This window comes from Lepisosteus platostomus, chromosome 9 (assembly GCF_059453375.1).
Source record: "Lepisosteus platostomus isolate fLepPlt1 chromosome 9, fLepPlt1.hap1, whole genome shotgun sequence".
NCBI lineage: Eukaryota > Metazoa > Chordata > Actinopteri > Semionotiformes > Lepisosteidae > Lepisosteus > Lepisosteus platostomus.
In genome coordinates this window covers 19,733,910-19,753,675 of record NC_142619.1, presented here as the reverse complement: position 1 = coordinate 19,753,675, position 19,766 = coordinate 19,733,910, and the positions used below count along the sequence as shown (strand labels likewise).

The 19,766-nt window shown below is 37.1% G+C and overlaps 1 protein-coding gene across 1 annotated transcript in view; it reads right to left on the bottom strand.

Moving 5' to 3' along the window:
- elapor2b (endosome-lysosome associated apoptosis and autophagy regulator family member 2b) overlaps window positions 1-19,766 on the bottom strand; it is a 51,144-nt gene that overhangs the window by 27,439 nt on the left and 3,939 nt on the right. Inside the window, exons 2-4 of the mRNA XM_088647157.1 lie at window positions 7,333-7,453; window positions 3,935-4,124; window positions 3,360-3,507 (exon numbers count right to left, since the gene is read on the bottom strand). Of these exons, the coding sequence (XP_088503283.1) occupies window positions 3,360-3,507; window positions 3,935-4,124; window positions 7,333-7,453 (459 nt within the window). The remainder of the gene's footprint in view (window positions 1-3,359; window positions 3,508-3,934; window positions 4,125-7,332; window positions 7,454-19,766) is intronic.

Genomic DNA, 19,766 nt, shown 5'->3' with positions numbered 1-19,766 from the left:
ATTACAATATACAGAGGAGACCATGGATGGTGGTACTAAGAAAAGCAGAGGGGTGAAGAATGGAACCAGTTAAGTAAAGGCTAAAGAAGGTTTTGAGTCTGGATTTGAATGGGTTTAGAGAAGGTGACTCTCTGATATCCTTGGGCAGAGAGTTCCAGAGGAACCTGTTCCACAGGAGAAGGCCCTGTCACCCATACAATGTAGACAGGCTTGGGGGACAGTAAGGAGACCAGAATTTGAAGAGCAAAGGTTGCGAGGTGGGGAGTAGGGCGATAATAGTTCAGACAGGTGATGAGGAGCCAAGCCATGCAGAGCCTTATAGGTGAGCATAAGGATTTTAAAGTCAACACAGAATTTGACAGGAAGCCAGTGCAAGGACTCCAGGATAGGAGTAATGTAATCACTTGCACTAGACCTGGTCAGGATTCTGGCTGCTGAATTTTGGACATACTGCAGTTTGTTCAGAGTAGATTTAGATACCCCAGCGAGTAGAGCATTACAGTAGTCAATTCGAGAGAACACAAATGTGTTGATCAGCTTTTCAGCCAGTTAGTGATAGCATAGGACGAAGTCGAGCGATATTATTGAGGTGAAAAAAAGATGTTTTGACAATATGCTGCACATGTGTGTTGAATGTTAATCCAGAATCGAATATCACTCCAAGGTTTTTCAATTTAGACTGAAGCTCAAGTACAGTACCATCTACAGATAGGGTTACAGAATTGGCTTTACGAAGTTGATGGGGGGTGCCAATAAGCATGACTTCAGTCTTGTTACAGTTAAGAAGAAGGAAAATTTTGAGCCATCCAAGTTTTTATGTCAGAGATGCAATTAGATAGAATAGAGACAGCCACATCCCTGTCAGGTATGGTATGAGTATCATCAGTGTAGAAATGATAGCTGAGGCCATGTGATCTTAAAAGGTGAACAAGTGGAAACATGTAAATGTTTTGAGCCCTGAGGAACACCAGACTTAACAAGACCAATTTCTGACCTATACCCATTAAGAGAGACAAAGTGACAGAGATCAGTGAGGTAAGACTTGAACCATTTGAGAACAGTGTCAGAAACTCCAAACACAGTCTCAAGACGAGAAAGTAGGATGTCATGGTCAACAGTGTCAAAAACAACACGGAGATCAAGAAGGATGAGTATAGAAAGAGAACCAGAATCAGAAGCTATTAGAAGATCGTAAGTGACTTTGACCAGGGCAGTTTCCGTGCTGTGAAGTTGACGGAAGCCAGATTGGAGGGGTTCAAAAAGGTTGTTTGTCATGAGGTGGTTATGTAACTGAAGTGTGACAGCACGTTCTAGAATTTTTGCAAGAAAGGCTAAGTTAAAGATGGGGTGAAAATTAAGATTGTCGAGAGCCATGTTAGGCTTTTTTGACACGGAACTAATGGCAGCAGTCTTGAGGACCGTTGGTACAATGCCAGTGCTCAAGGATGGGTGGTCTGGATGTGCTTCCATTTAATAATCAGGTTTCTTAAGAAAATAAGAGAGGAGAATGTGATTAAGCCCGTGTGGCAGTCAGGAGTTAGCCAATCCAAACATATAAAAAGCCAGTATATTTGCTCCAATAACATGGCTCGATAGCATCTCCTGTTCAAAGTTAATTCTTAAGTCCACTGGGTTGACTTTGACTTTGAATAATTTAACCTGGTCCTCTTTTCATCTTCCGTGTTCAAGACTAAAAAGGTTCAGCCTGTCAGCAGAGGGCATTCCTTCAAGCCTAGGAAGGTATCTAGTTGCTCTGGAACTGGTCCAGAGAAGAGTGACAAAGCCTTTTGGTGACCAATACTGTACACAGTATTCCAATTACATTCTTAGAAATGTAATTTTAACCATAGTTTAAATTCTTGCTTTTAACTATTACATCTTCTAAACAATTTTCTGATGTAAATTGTCAACCAAAAAACCTAAGTGTTTTTCCATAAAGCATCATCTTCAAGCATGTAAGCATCCATTTGTACTTGTCTACATTAGAAATCCTCAACCAGGTGTTTGCCCAGTTTTGAATTCAAAATTGAAGGGATTTTAAAATGATTTCCATCACGGGTCTCAAACTTACTTCCTGGAGTCCCTGCTGTCTTCTGATTCTTGTTGTACTCATGTTCTTGGTGACAAAGTTGGTCCATTTATTTCATTAACTGCATTTACTCCTAACTAGACCCTGAGGTTATTTATAGGTATTTTTGCTTTTAATGTGGTGATTGTCTTGTGTAATCAACCGTGAAGGGAGAGTAAGAAGTATACCATGTCTAATTTAGAAAATAATTAGGTTAATGGTCTCTTCTGATTTTTTTCCAATCTGACCAAGTCCTCCAGGAAAAGAATTTAAGTATGTGATTTACAAAGAGTTCTCCACTGCTCACAAGTATGCTGCCTGGCATAGAAACACTGGAGGCACACAGAGTGGCTGTGAAAAGTTGTCAATTCCTTTTTGTACTTATACAGTCAGTAAAGAATGAAACAAGGACTGGTCTTGTTTTGTTCCATTACTGAAAAAAAATCAATCTAATGGAAAGTTGCTCAGAAAAAAGATGCTATTAGACCATGTCATCAGGCTGAAATGCATGCAATACAACTTGCATGGCTGCTGGAGGACCAATACAGTTACAACTTCCGACATCGATTCCTCCAGTGATGGAACTGTAACCTGCCTCAGTGCCAGGCAGCACGATGAGAACAGAATGTTTTATATCACTCTGCTCTGACAAATTTAGAAACACAAGAGCCTCTATTAGAGGTGACTGGTGCAGTATAGAACCATTGAATTTGGAAAGTCAGCATTTTCAGTTAGAGCATCCTGCTTCCTGAATACAATACCATCTACTATAGTTAGACAAACATCTAATTTTAAAACATTTAAAAATGAAGTGAAATCATGGCCTAAAGCAAATAAATCTTCTTTCTATTAATGACTTATATGTCATTGAACTTCTTAAGTGATTGTTTTCTAAAGTGACTCTGGCAACTTCTGATAATTTAATAAAAATAACATCATTATTTTGTGCACTTTACCATTTGTAATAACCAGTTATCATAATTTTCATTTTGTTGGTTGTGACCTGTACTGTATGGTTCATTTTAAGAGTAGGCCTAAAATAAAGTCAAATACTCCATTGGACTGTATAAAGCCAAGCACAACAGAGGATTAATTCAGGGATACTGCCAGCTGCAGTGAGAAATTGTCACTCTGCATTCCATGTAGAGGCATTTATAATCTGAAGCACTTTTATCACGTCAAATTATGCAGAACCAGGCCTAAGCTTGACAAGCAAAGCAGTAAAAAAAAATCACAAGTCTAAAAATAAGATCTTTAGTTTTTTCAACATATAAGTCAAATGCAAACTTACAAAAAACTCAAAGAAAACGTTGTTGTCCACATATTGGTACTCAAAGGACACGGAACCTTGTTTCTTTAGGTGCACTGCGTAGATCAAGGACACAGTGCACTCATCTCGATTGGATTCCAAGTAATTCCCTTGAGGAACCCAGGTTGAGCTTGAAGAAAATACAAGTCATCAGAGAAAACATTCTAGGACATACACAAAACCTAATTTTAGAATTAGTAATTAAGATTTAAGATCAGTAACAAAGTGCAGGAGTTAAACTAATCAACTCTTACATTTTCCTGGATTCCCTTGAAAACTTTAAATGGAGAACAGAGTAAAAAAAAAATCATACAGTACCTCAGTCACTTCACAATAACAAGCAGGCATTTAAAAAAACAACAAATTACTCCTTTTACAAGCATTTCCTCTTTTCTTCACTAAAAATATATATAAGAAAAACTATCCAAACACATTTATCCTGCTTTACAGAAGCTGGAATTATCATTCTGCTTCCATGTAGAGGCACTTACAATCTGTAGCACTTCGGTGGTCAATATTTTATCGCATTAGAAAGATGTCGTCATGTAGACACCTACTTGTTACAGGACAAGGCCTCATCCCCCCCTGGGCCACTGTCCATGTACGTAGCTAAACTGGTGAATCCAGCAGGTATGTCATCCCACTCATCGAAGCGGATCCCACTGCCCAAGGAGTAGGTTCCTGCAGCACACTGAGTGCACTGCTGCGAGGACATTTCCAAAAACTCTCCGGCTGCACATGAAAAGGCTGAAAACAAAGAACATTCATGTTTCAAGTAAGGCATAGGTGAAAAGCCAAAGCAATTCCAATATAAATTTTTATTAGTCCCAGTACTACTTGCCATATGTAAAAAAATATATATATATTTGAAGAATTTAATGTGGGGGAAAAAGCAACATTAACTAGGTCAGATAAAAGAGCTGGTCTGCAGGCTGCACATGTTTGCATGCCGACACAAACCTGCAAGGATCAGTTCTATCGAAACGCATGATGATTTGTTTTTTTGTTGAAATATTCCTCGATGAATGATTGTGTATAATACAGAACCATCCAGCCATTTTCCAAACTGCTTTATCCAATACAGGGTCACACCAGAAGCAATGAGCGAAAGGCATGATACATACTGGATGGGAAGCCAGTCTATCATAGGGCTCATAGACATACACGCACACCAGGGCCAGTTTTCCCCAAAACCAATTAATCTACTAGTATGACTTACCTACTTACTGTAGGTAAAACACAGGGAGACAGAATGCCAGGAATTGAACAAGGGCCCTAGCACTGTTAGGCAACAAAACTAAACATTCCTGCCACTGTGCTGCCCCCCCACATCTCTTACCAGGAATAAGAAGTTTTCTGATAATAGATACTTCAAAGTGGATACAATTCCACTCATCTTGCTTGTTTGCTAATGGCTTGTTTGGGAAAGAGTTTTGAGATCCTGCATTTCAAAATATAAACTTATTTAAACCATCCGTAATAATGCCAAAGAAAGTAATAGCAGCATACAGTATTACCATCTGTGATGGAATCTTTACCCTGTCATGAATGGTTCTTTCTTGGCCCTATGCAGACGACACGATCCGGTTGGTGAGGAAACAGTAGGGAGAAAATCATGCAGGAAAAGGGTATGGAGACAGAGGGGCGTGTCCAAGGTGAGCAGGTGTCCGGGGGAAAGTGAGTCCAGGGCGAACAATCAAAGACGAAATCCAAGACGGGGAATCCAAAACAGAAGGTAGAGTCCAAGGCCAGGGGATCCATCCAGAGAATAAAACCATGAACTGGATCAGGACCGGCGGGACGGGGAATCAGGAACAGAAAGTTAAAACCATAACAGAGCAAGACGCAGCAGGACCCTGGGTTCTCACGAAACGGGATTCAATGAGGAACCTCTGGTGACGTCTGTGTCTGGCATTTAAGGGGGAACGGAAATCAGAAACAGGTGCAGGTAATGGGGCAGAACAAGGAAGGGCTGGAGCGCCCTTAAGAGGAGGAGTAGCGATCGTGACATACCCCTTAACTTGCTTTCAGAGGTCCTTAGTTATCATGGTCAATTCCTTCATTCTTTGACTAATTGACAAAGGAACCTCACAGAGGTTTTTATTCAGAAATCATCCATTTATTTTCCTAAAAGCCACTCTAACCCATACAGGGTCACAAGACAGCCAGAACCTTATCTGTCCAGCTACGGGCCAAAGTGGTGTACACCCTGGAAGGGACACCAGTCCATTGCAGGGTATTTTTACAGACATGCTTATAGCAGTTCTGTATTGTTAGTATGTCTGTACAGTATGTCTGCTGACTGTGGGGAGGAAACCAGAGGAAATCCACGCAAACACAGGAGAACAGAAACACCATGCAGATGCACCCCAGGTCCAGAATTGAACCCAGGACCCCAGTGCTGCAGGCAGCAATACTTATCACTGCACCACTGTGTTGCTCATTTTGAACACAGACAGTCCACTCAGCTAATTGTAGAACTCATTAAGGGAATGTTGTGCAAATTTATTGAGGTTTTCCACAACAAAGGGTTAGAATACTTACGAAAGAAAACCAGATGTTTTTTTGGGGGTTTTCTGTTTTAATTAGGTTGTATATACACAACAGATGAATTGTTATTCCAAAGTATCAAGACAGCAAGCTTTTAAAATAATGAAGAAAAAAAATGAAAACTGTACAAAATTCTAAATACATTTGCAAGGCACTGCATATGAATACACACATTCCTATAAAAAGTACATGGTCAAACAGTGAGCATAATCATACCTATATCTAATGTATACTAAACTGCAAAGAACAACATTTCTTAATACCTGCAGATCATTTTGGAAGCGAGATTTCTCTCAAGCTATTAGTGCTAGAGAAAAGCACTGCAATTGAATGTTACTGTTGAATATTTTACATATGCCCTCTACAGATAACCACTCTTCTTAGTCTCCAATACAATTCAGATGAGAAAATGTGTCCCACAATTTTATCTTCTCCTTTGTTTTCTTTATGGTGCACTTCATTCAGATAACTTTCAAATGGAAACACAAAAAGGTTTTATTGTTTATGGTCTTTTAGCTAAGCCCAATATAAGCACACCAGAACAAAATACAAAGAGCTGCTGTCTTTATATGCATAGGACCTACAGATCAGCTGGATTGAAGTATGAATAAAATGATGTGCAAGGTCTAAATGGTTTCTATCAGCAAAGCAGTTTATGCTACTAAGAGTTCAATCTGGGAAACTTTGAACTAAGCAGTCCATCTGAAGACCAGGCAGATATAATAATAATAATAATATTACCAAAGACATGGCACACATTAAGTGGAATTCTTAAATTCAAAAAGAGTACAAATGAAGCAGGTCATGGTCTAAACCAAACTGAGCCAATCTCTTGAAATATCTCTTGAAACTTAAGACTTAAAACAAAGTTGAAAATGCTAGAAAAATACATTCATATTGAGCTCAGCTTTAAGCCATTTCCTATCATTGTGTACTTATCTCCTTCTACACAGTGGTGCCATGCTTTTGTGTGAAAGTGTGCAGTTCTTTTCTACAACTGGCTTCCTTGTTCATCTCCTTTACATCCAAATATCAATTAAAACTGCCTATGGAGAAGGATCATTCTTATTCTAAAAACAAAACAGCATAAGATAGAGAGTCAGTAAGAACAAACACTATTGCTTCCAATTTTCATTTATGTTTTAAGGCCACTAAATTAAAACACAGACTGTACAGAGTATATAATGTTTCCATTAAGGGTAAATCTTTATATAACATCTGAATTAATGCTATCTATTAGTTAAATTATTAAAGTTTTGCATTCAGAGAAAATGACTTAAAACGTTTATTTCTATAGTGCATTAGCATTGACATCAATTCTCCAAGTGCCGTACATCCAAGCAAAACAAACAAAATAAATCAGACTTTTGTTAATCTTATGTCAACATAAGAAAATGAAACTTACTACATTCTGTGCCACTAACAGGATCAGGTAATCCTGTACAGCTTCCCTCCTTGTTGGGTATGGCCACCCGCCATCGAGACCCTGTGCTGTCACATTCTGTGTACTCGAAATAGTAATCACGCTGCAAAAACAAACAAGAGAAAGACACTCAAGTTCCAGTACACTGGTTATTACCATGAAACACATGCATGAGGCTCCATGTTTCATTCACATTGCCTTTTGCTTGACAAATGTCTTTCAATACACTTAAAAGTCCAAAATTGCATTGGTTTAAGGATATCGTAGCAATTATGTACATGTTTGTTGTCTGGATGGCCAGCACAGTTGTTTTTTCCAGGTTCTAGTTGTTCTAGAACCAAATCTTATTTGACTCATCTTGAACTGATTAAGACCTAAAGAAAAAAAATTCCATATGTGGCAAAGAAAATAATTAGGTTAAATGTTTAATTAAATACTCTGGGTGTAACACAGCCCTTATCCCCCGTGGGATGAAGTATTAAACCACTGGCCACAAGAAAGGTAACGATTTTCTCCATAAGAAACAGAAGTGTTGATGCAGTCAGCCCCTTTTCCAGGCATTAAAGCTCAAGTTACTCCTCCTTTACTTTTTACTTCGCCAGCAGCAATTTCACTCTGCAGCTCACAACTGGCAACCCACTAAAGCTAAGCAGGTGTGAGCCTGGTCAGTACCTGGATGGGAGACCTCCTGGGAAAAACTGAGGTTGCTGCTGGAAAAGCCCTAATGCCCCAGTATAGCGACGGGGACACTATACTGTAAACAGGTGCCGTCCTTCGGATGAGATGTAAAACCGAGGTCCTGACTCTCTATGGTCATTAAAAATCCCAGGCCGTTTCTCGAAAGGAGTAGGGGTGGTACCCTGGTGTCCTGGCCAAAATTCCCCTTGGCCTTTACCAATCATGGCCTCCTAATAATCCCCTTCTATGAATTGGCTTCATTACCACTGATAGCTGATGTGTGGTGAGCGTTCTGGCGCACTATGGCTGCTGTCGCATTATCCAGGTTGGGCTGCACATTGGTGGTGGTGGTGGTGGAGGGGAGTCCCAATACCTGTAAAGAGCTTTGAGTGGAGTGTCCAGAAAAGCGCTACAGGTATATACAGTAAGTGTAAGCAATTATTAATTATTATTATTTGAGTCACTGAACAGGACAGGAAGCCGCACTCCTGCACTGAGACTAAAGAGGCAAGGAAAGGGACATGTCCCCCACACATTTAGCATCAAGTTTCAGACTGATTGTTTCCCACTTTTCAACCTGAAAAGAAAATGTAGAACTTTCCCAGATTCCCAGCCCCAAAGAAAAACTTTTGAAACATCATACCTGGAAGATCTCTCGGCCATTCATGTATTTCCTCAGTGCTGAATTAGGTCTAACTTGTATTGATTTGTTTTAAAGTTTCTTAAGGTGCTTGTCCTGTGAGGTTGGTAACATTCAAAATTCAATTAGCTGTTAATTATACAAGTACACAGATCTTACTGGCACCCTACGTTTCCAGTCCATTAAGCAATTTGTAATCCATACATTACCTAGAAAAGCTACTGCCTGAAATTTGAGAATTAGTACATACTGTAGATTAGTCACAAAACATCATCAGGCACATCTTCTGTTAAATATTCAATTTAATACCCAAACATAATAAACTATTTGTAAAGACTGCATTTATTGTTGCTCCAAACCCTAACCGTCTTCTCTAAAGTGTGCTTAAATGATCCTTTACCACATGAAACACCTCCGAATTAGAACAAAATGAAATTTGACAACAATTTACTGTAGCTACATTTCTTAAATATCATGTTTCCATTATTTATTCAAATGCTTGCACATTTCAAAAGTTTGAAATTTATCCTGTCAGCTGATTTATTTTCAGATCATTTTACATGATAAAAGGATGCTACATAAACTCACCAGTACATCTGTCTAAAGTAGTTACTGCAGGTGATTGTTATTCCCATCTTAATTTACATAACCAATACAAAGAACATATCAATAATTGCAATCATTTGCATTCATGTCCTGTAGCCTTTATGCAGATATAATCATTTTATGCAAATGATTTTTCAAAAACCCTACTGGCTTTTAGAGAATTACATTTTTAGAGTTTGTTTTAAAACATAACAAGAATATTTTTTAATACTGAGAATGTCAGAAATTTAGCCAACAATTCAGGAGTTTGATAAATAGAAATGTCTCATTTACATGACAAGACTGTATTGGACATTATGATCACTAAGGCATTTTTAGTAAGTAAATCTTTAATTAACAGTTAAAGTTTGATAATGGTCTCCTATTCTATACTGTATCTCCTAGTAAGACTATTTTTGTGACCCCAAACCTGAATAATCGCGGTCTATTTTTTTCTTAATCAGATATTTGAACACCTATACTTAAATTAGGAATACTACTTAAAATTATTCCAAGGAGAATATACATAACATTTTCCAAAATCATATAAAAAATACACAGGATCCCTAAAATAAAATGCTCAGCTTTATCGAGAAGGATGCTTGCTACTATCACTTTGGAGGAAAGCTGTGCTAGCACAGCCAATGCACAGGTTTAAGTGTCAATACAATTAGTATTTTCAGGACAGAAATCGTGGCTAATGGCTTATTACAATCATTAGCAATATCTGTGCAGGCTACATCCCCAAGACTGATCAGGCGGTTAAATTATTCTTCTGAAAAGCTGTACTTTTTTATCTCTCCTGCTACACATTCCATATGGCAACATGAATTAGGTTTTTCACATCTGTTAACTTACATTAAAATTGTAAATGGTAGGTGAGAAGGAGATTGTTTTCATCCTTAAAATATATATTTTGCAAAGCAACATAAAGGTACTTTTACCGTGTTAAGGACATACTCATTCTTAATATAAAAAAATATTTATTGTTAATGGACTCAGACTAATCAAACAGCAGTGAATGGATTAAAATAACTAATCAAAAATTGGAAATATCTGCTTTCATCAGTACAGAGGACAAAACTGCACTAACATTTTCACTTACTATATTAAGCTTCTATCATTTCAGATTCCTTCCTGTTGGATCTTTGTAGACATGCAGAGTCTGAAGCTACTTAAGTTACTAGAAAAGTGAACATGCCAATGATGCAGAAAGAAAGTAAATACTCGATTTAGACATACAGTAAGGATTCACAAGAGATACCGAATCTGGTATGCAAAGTGTTACAAGAAAATGCTGTGAAAGAAAAACCCTGAAAATGCAGGTAACCAATATCCTGTTGTGAAATGATTTTATAGATGTTCAACACATAGTGACAGATTTTTACCAATGTCTGACGTTCATATGGTACACAACAAAGTACAGTAAATTACTTGTTATAAATCAACTTTACACAAAACTATATCTAATGGTTAAGCCTTAAGCCATCTAGACGAAATTGAGGATAGCTTTACATGTGCAATTTAAATATGGATCTGGCAAGCATAGCTGTTCATATACACACAGTACACCAGCTGTACTGTATAAGATTTATCACAGAACACTATTCCATCCAAAATCAGACATTGAAAGTCCTTCTGCAATTTACCTTTATAATGATGGTATACAGATGTTTATTTTTTCACCAGTCTTTAAGTAAATCTTTTAGATCCAATGCGCAACAATTTTAACATTAAATAATATCCAATACAGATGACTACAAAATAATAAAACAGGTGCATATTGATTCTCCCCTGGTCTACAGTGTAAAATAAACCATTTACACTACAGAAAACCCCCTAAAAAAATAAATCAACATCTGCTTAAAACGCCTGTACCATGAACGCTTAAAAGAAAGGAAATACATTAGCAACCCGTCAAGAGATAATTAAAGAAGCAGAGTGTTAGCCTGCAGTGCTAAGATGAACCAAAAGCTGCATTTGACCAACAGGCTGAGGAATTCAAGAGCAGAACCCAGAGAAAGCTTGTACACTGACAAGGACCGACAGGGACTGGCAAAGTAGAATGAGAGGCAAAGGCCGATGAAAGAGTGGCTGCAGATGGGGCTGCAGATCTGGGGAAGATAGTGAATGCAGCGTCAAGGCTGATCCAGGCTGAGTACCTGCGTTGCCTTGCAGGATTATGGGCTATAATTGTAGATGCCATTGGTCCAGTCATCCCTTAAAACAATAGGCTACAGACAAGCAGAGCAGGTTCAGGACAGACAGGAAATCTTTTGGGCAGGACATCAGGTTGAGTATCCTTCTGAGACACCAGCTATTACCCAGTAGGGAAGGAAGGCAGCTCAATTACTGAGCACCGGATCAGTGGCAGATCGAGGTTTACATATCCTAAACATGAAGGAATTAATATCTGTTAATTGGAGGGAGAAGGTTGGGACTCCTGGCCTAAACACGTCCAAACAGCCCAAGCTAGAACTTACAGTAAGTACTCATGAAAATGCGCCCGGTTTCTGATGACCTCTGGCTTACCCAGGAATAACACAGGCATGATATTTTAATATGATCCAAACAAGTACAACCTGGGTAACTAGACTTCCAGAGTGGAAAACCAAGTTTTGTGGGTTGTACAGGTCAATACCAGCATGTGGTGGAGAACTCCCACAATTCCATCTTCCAATCATTAGAACTCCTTCAGGTCTTGCAGTATACAAGCACCACTTTATAGATCTAAACAAACCAGTGGTTTGCAGTTAAATACAGTTTTAGCTACATCTTGTCTTTGTTGGAATAAAAAAGAAATCTTTATTGAGGCTCCTGAAGCCCAAGAAAAAGCTCAATTCACATAAATTTCTCCATGTGAAATTTCACCAATTATATCACTTTGTAATGACGGCTGCTAAAATTATCTTAACAACAATCTGTTTCCATGGACAATACACAGCCACTAAATTGGCTGTACTCAATAAACTGTGACCAGAATAAAGTTAATTTTTAACTTTAAGTCTACTAACTTTTTTTTAACCAATACTGCTTAACAGTTCTAAACCATTACTTTTGTAATGAGAAGCAGGAAGTTAACTTCCATTAAAAATATTACTTATTTAACCTCTTTTTTCATTTGTATTCCCATCAAAACTGTTAAATAATTTTAGCAGAAAAACATTCAATTCATCCACAAAACTTTAATATTTAGGCAGGGGATTTTTAATAAATGTTTTTTTAAAAAGTCCCTGGGAACTATTATAGTGTGTCATTTGCAATGCTTTTGATGTATAAAGTTTTATGTTTAAGACCTTTTTTGTTTTACTAAGGCACCCACTGACTAATAACATCATAACTAAAACAACAAACCATGAAACCCAGGGCACATTTGATGCTTTCTATTCCAATGACTTATCTTATTCACAGTTAGTTCCACTCCATCATGCATAATTGGCTCACTGCCATGAGACACTGAGAGAAGCTAGTCAGCCAAAACCATTTGCACAGCCCTCAACACAGATTGGGAATAGCTCGCCCCCAGGTCTGACGAGGAATCAAGCCACTTATTTTTTTTTACATATCTCTTGGAGTAATAGTTTTTACTATTTATGAAAGTTCGTTCTTTTTAAATCAAATACTACACCACAAGTACTGAGGATAAGGATGATGTTGCTGTCAACTGGTTGGAGCTATCCATCCACTTTCTAATCGCTTCTGCCAAAACAGGGTCATGGGGGGAGCTGGAGCCTATCTCGGCAAGCCATTCCCTGAATGGGAAGCCAGTTCATCGCAGGGCAAACACGCATGCACTCAAACCCCTAAGGCTTATTTACCTCCAATGTGTCATTGGACTGTGGGAGGAAAACCTCAAGAACATGGGAGACCAAAACAAACTCCACGCAGATAGCACCCCAGGTCCAGAACTGACCCCAAGGTCCCAGAATGGTAAGGCAGCAGTACTAACCACTGCCCCACCACTGTTGCTTCCTTTGAACTTTAAACTAAATTTCAGCATTATGTTATATCTTCTTGTCTCATGCATTTACTGGCAAGCACATACAATATTATTGGAAGAGCTCTATTAAATGAAATGTTGGCAAAGGAAGGTTACACAATGAGAAAATACTTGAGGTCAAATGCAACCCTTTGAGAGTTAATTCCCTCCTAGCTTTTCACATTTGTAAAAAATAGTTTGACCCTAACCATTATTTAATTCTAAGCCGAGGATGAAAAAAAGGCATTAAAAAGCATATAAAATACTCTTTTACGGGTATTTAATGCTGTTTAAAGAACCTGTACAGCCAAAGATGAGCCAGCATTTGAAATACCATTTCTCTATGATTAACTGTTGAACAAAGTGCAAAAAGAAAGGCATACTTTTTCAATCTTAAAATTTCAATTTTACCCATAAATGCTTGTGTCATTTTCTAAAGCCTTTATCCAAAAGGTTTTTTTTTTAGATCAAAATAAGATATGACCACAAAATGCATACAGTAGGTCTAGTTTGTATACAGGTTCATTCAGCTTAAAAGGACTGCAGATGTTGGATTACCCTAATTTAAAAAATTGGGAAGCGAGAAAGAAAAACATCATTAAAACCACTTATCTGCTGCAGCCCTTTGTTTTTGTACAAATCATTCTTTGCACTGCAAAGTATTACGCTTACCCACACTATTGTATTCAAATTCCTTTGTAAAAATAGGAATATTTTCAGACATATCATTTAAGTACATACTGTAAATATAAATTTCCGAGCCGTTTTTCTGCCACTTTTCTAAGTGCAGTGTAGGGAGAAAACCTATCTACTGTACATGTTTTTCCATGTTCCACAGCTTAATCTCACAAGCAAGTTCACATTAACGAATGAGAAATTTCCTAGGATGTCTGCCCCACACCTAAAACCCTTAATTCTGGTTTTATTCTATGTAAACTACTCTAAAAACAAGAAAACTGTAGATTTTCTGTCATTACTTTAGAAATACTCTTTGACCACTTCTTTTTATTGTATATCTGAAGAGGAGAGAATTGCTCATCAACATTTATGTGTCCTTTGAAAGTAAAGAGTGACATTTTATCCTGAATTCAGATTTGATGAGGGTTAGCAAAAAGGAAGGAAACTGGAAGTTATGGAGGAAACAGATAATACTGCAGTCTAGTCCTGGAGAACTAGTAATAGAATAGAATGAGAGCAGATCTTCAGCAGATCTCGCATTAAACATTGCCCAAATAGTATTCCAAAATACTAGGAATTGTGAACACAAATCATGAAAAAAATCAAATGATGGCATTCCAAAATTACAAATTAATCGTAAAGCAAAGTCACTGTAAATATTTATTAACAGAAATGATGAGAGGCACATTAAAGACTGTGACGTACAGTATGCGTCCTGTTACAATCTAATGTATTGCATTGCATTGACAGAGTCATGTGCTCTACAGTGTGCAGGAATATCTTACAGTGTAGTGAAAAGAGAGGCTATCCCATGCACAAGATTTAAATGAAAAAGTACATGTAAGCCCTGAAGCTAATCTGCTGGGTGAGCTGATTTCATGAATATGAGATCTGTCCAGTGTCCACTTTTTTGAAACGTGCAAGATAAAGCACAGCTTCTGCTACACATTATACAAATAGTCAAATAGAAAAGAGGAATAGTATTAAGATTTAGTAAACTGTAACACTCTAAATATTATATGCAGAAAAGAAAACTGACAAACACAAAGCCTTTAGAGAACTGCAATTCCTGACCCTTTAACAAGTATGAACAGTACAACTGCTGACAAGGAAGTCTATATAAAATCCATGTTTCCTTTTCAATGGAGCTTATTAAATTTTACAACATGTATGAACACCAAACTGTAAAAAAAAAAAGTGCATTTTCAATCAGACCAACTCCAGGATACTCCATGCACTGTACTACTGACACAAACTAGGTATCGTATAAAATTTGTTAGAAATCATTCATTTAAATAAACATTGTTCTCCGATATGGCATCTAGACCACATTCAATTTGGAATGCCACCAATGAAAAACAACAAAAATGGAATTCCCGAACTACAATACTTCAAACATTCTCTGAAAGGGGCCTGGCAATATAAACTACAAGCTATCAATCAGCTCAAAACAATGGCAGGAAGCAGCTCAAAGTCCTGAAGGTGGAATAAAGAAGAATTCATTGAGGATATAATCTGTTGGTATGATTCCTTCACTGTACACTTGGTTAGGTCTGATGTCTAAATATCAAATAAACTAGCATATTAAAGGACATCTGCAACACCAAACACAAAATAATGTAATACAAAACAAGACATCTGCTATCTAGCCTGCATCTTCAATAATACATTGAGAGCTTGTTCGGCATTTTTAAAATGGGCTTCCCCAGGTAAGCAATGACATTTAACCAACATTGGTCAACAACTTACTTTTTTCTAAAAAAGAAGGACAAATGATTGTAGAGAGAATGAAACAACAAAGGCGTGCTATTTTTTGTACAGAGGGTGTGAGCAACAGCAACAGCTTACCTCACATTGTCGAATCAATAAGAAATACAGAGTGACGAGCCAGTATATATGAAAAGACAACCATGTGTAAAGAGGAAATAACAATATTACACAGCTCAGGGAAGTCTGACTAATAAAATGCTTTAAAAAGAAAACACCAAGTTGAGTTGGTTGTCTTTATGAGCTTTACACAAAGAAAAGGCATGTTTAAGGTCAAGTCTTTCCCAGTCAGTAAATAGTGTGCAAAATGTTTCTTACTTATAAACTAAAGTTTATTACTATGAACAATAAAACTCAGATGCTTAGGTTTTTAAATGATTTCAGCTTTCCATGGAATTTTTGCTAGTAGTGTGAAATAAAATTAAAATTAAAGCAGGGGACGTTATCAAAATAGGGGATTTGAAATTACAAATGCAATAGATTATATTATAATTTTATAATTATATTATATATAATTATAAGAATTAAAAATGCTAAAACTCTAAAAACATAAAAAGGTCTAACTATAGAATGGCCACTTACTGTAACTAAAGTCAGAAAAATCTTAAGATGTATAACTCAAAACATCTAGGAAATGGTTACTTTAAAATGCAAAATTTCTAGTGTTCCAACTCCGAACAGGCAAAAATGTTAGGCATGTATATGTAAGAACTGGATTATCATCTTGACAACACTAGCTGTACCAATCCGGTTTAGCATGACAAGCGTTTTAATCAACAGAATCAGAAAACCCCCAGACAACAGTGTACACTTGTGATCCTAGAAAGACCAGGGCTTATCACATCACATATAGGTGGCACATGAGAATACGTGGAACATATGGCAACAAAATGAACTCTTTAAGGAGAAGCATGAACAACAAACTCCCTCTTCTATTGTGACATAAAACCATAGTCACTCCAAGGTGTCTTTATAGTCAGTCTCATCAAGATTACACTTCAAAATCAAAGGGACAAGTCCATCTCCTTTCAGTTTTTTCCCCAAATTTCCAATTCTTTTATCCTTTAAAAGACAAGAGGATAAAGATTAATAAAATCACTTAATAACTATCCCACATCATCCCTGCCTTACAGTGCCACTGCTTTACAGCAAACCAGAATGTTTAAAAGGGCACTGCAGGTCACACATCTGCTATGTAAAATTATTAACATTTATTCTTAATAAAAGGCAAGTATTTCCAGTCATTCAAAATGGCTGTCACATGCTATAAACCTAAGTAACACACTGAACAACTGAACAAGCGGAGCTTTAAATTGTTTATCTGGTGAAGCCAATGTCTAGAATGTAGGATGAGTCTTACCATTAAGGGGATTACCCTAGCCAGTCCTTGCTGTGCTCTTTCACTGAATGTTACCAAAAGCTCCAAGCTCAGACAAAGAGTGAAAGGCAACGGGACTGGATGAAGGGAAAACCAGTATTTGCTGCATTATGTGCCCAGCACGAAACATGCATAAAGTAATAAACTAAAGTGTTAACCAAATTTGAGTCCAATTCCTTGTTAGTTTTTTGCGCTCTACTACCTTCTTGCCCTGTTGTAACTGAAGTGTACATAACTTTTTGAAAAGAATGAAGTACAACTCCAATGACTGGTTGTCAGCTGAGATCTTGGTGGAGACGGAGGAAGCACTCTTTTGCCTTCAGCTCCATAGAGTTACAGTAGTTCAAACAGCAGCAAGTGAAGCACAACAACAAAAAATCATGCAAACATGGTACTGAATGGGGAAAATCTAGAGTGAATTTTTCTAAAAGAAGCATGAAAACTCTAGAATGGAGAAATTGTCATTGAATGTGAAATGTACATTGTTAAATTAATTGTAGAATTGTGGTATTCAGACATCAGCTTCCAATGCAGTAAAAAAATAAATCCCACTATATAATACTGGTATAACCTATAAGTACAATAATACTGCTGATTTATACCTTGTTATAATAATTTGAATCCTTAAATCAAGGATTTAAGTTACTGAAAAAGAAGGCCCATCTTGCCCAGACAAGCTTAATGATTTGAGCAATTTCTGGAGTCTTGCATAAATATGCATCTATCCATTTCCATTTTCTAACCTCTTTATCCGATACAGGGTCAAGAGAGAACTAATAACAAACACGGCCCTGGTATGAGTTTCTGTGTCTAATTTTCCAAGATGCCAATTAATCTACCATTTTCCACAGGAAACCCATGCAAACCTGGGAGAACATACAAACTCCAAACAGAACTGGATCCAGAGCCCCAGTGCTGCAATGCTAACCAATGTGCTACCCATAAATGCAGTGGCAGGGGAAGAATACTTCAATCAATTATTTTCTGGTGTATATCTGTAATTAAATTGAGGGGGATCTGTGGAATTTTGTTTTCATTTTGACATTATAGAGTGTTTTGTGTTGATCTATGGCCAAAAATCTAAATGAAATACATTATGATTCCATATGGTGACAGATTATGAAAAATTACAAAGGGGTGAATACAGTATATACAGTATAGTAACTATACATACCTGTATAGTAAATACCTGCACTAATAACTTTTTTGAATCACAAATATAAACTTTGTTTTGAAGATTTAATATAATGGTCTATAACAGAAAAAAGTATCATCTCCTACAAGTAATACTGATTTAAATCAATCTTAAATTATTGTGCCACTCATAGTTTCTAAATAATAAAACATATATAAAGCTTTTCACTCAACACTGTGCCAGAAAGAGCAGACTTTGTAGTAACTCGGGGATCCAAAGGATCACTAGGGAGTTGAATTACAAACCATAAAGGTAAACTGTGCACAGAAATACCTACTGTATCTTATTTTCTCAAATCAAGAAAAAAATATAAGTGAGGGAACTTAAGAAACTTCTAGTTTACTTGTCCACATTTTTACATTAAATTAATTCAAACTGTTCAACACATTAGTGATTGAAAAAGAAAAGATGCACAGAGATTAAGTAATCTTAGAACTTCATAATACACAGGTACAGTATATTGGAACTGGGACAGTCTTTAAATTTATAAGAAAATTCACGTTCTAAGTCAAACTTTGTTAGCGCGTTATGCAGATTAAATCTAAAATGGCCAGATTCAACAATCAAAGCTTTGTAAAATCCATCCATCCATATTCTGCCCACCTGATCCAATATAGGACCACTGGGAAACTGGAGCCTATCCAAGCATCCACATAGGTTTATCCCAACCAATGCGTCAAGCAACAGGCGCAAGGCGGGATCCACACTGGACGGGATGCTTCTCTCACAGGGCACACACAGACACAAACACAAACACAAACATGCACACACTCACACCATGGCCAGTTTTTCCCAGAAGCTTCTATATAAACTTTACTACATGATGTTTTTACATCTGCAATGGATTGTAACAACTTGGAGAAACATTATCAACCAAACTGCTAAAACCCAAACTTTATTTGTATAATTACAAGTTAAAAAGGGTTTCTAAGTAAACTAAAATGGCCACCAAACCACCATTTATTTGTTCAGCTTTCAATGAGCCACAACACTACCTTCTGCAGTTTAAAACTTACTTTTAACAATTGTGCAATGCCTCAGAACTCGATGCACTGCTGCACTATACACCTTTGACTTGGACTACCATTTTTGTTTCACTACCACATATTAATTGTTCTGGTTGTTACAATTTATTGTGTACTTTTTTGTATTGTACTTTCTACATTGTGTGGTGTTGTCTTTCGTACCATGTCAAAAGACCTTAGCAAATAAGAATTCTAATGTACAGTACACATACATATGGCAATAAATTCCTCTTCCTATAATTAATTCCAAACACTAATATAGTTTAGCAAATACCTGGCATGCTGTCAATCCAGCAAATACAGTATCAAGATGAACATGAAGCTGCCATTTGGTTCTTACACCTCAAGCTGCATCTTGGCAACCACTACACCAACTGAATGAAAACATGGTAGATTTAATTAACAAATCTGTTTCTTATTTGCATCTCACTTGTTATAGTGATCAATTTCCAGTTCATACCAACTGCTAGGCAAAATGCAGACTCTTTTGC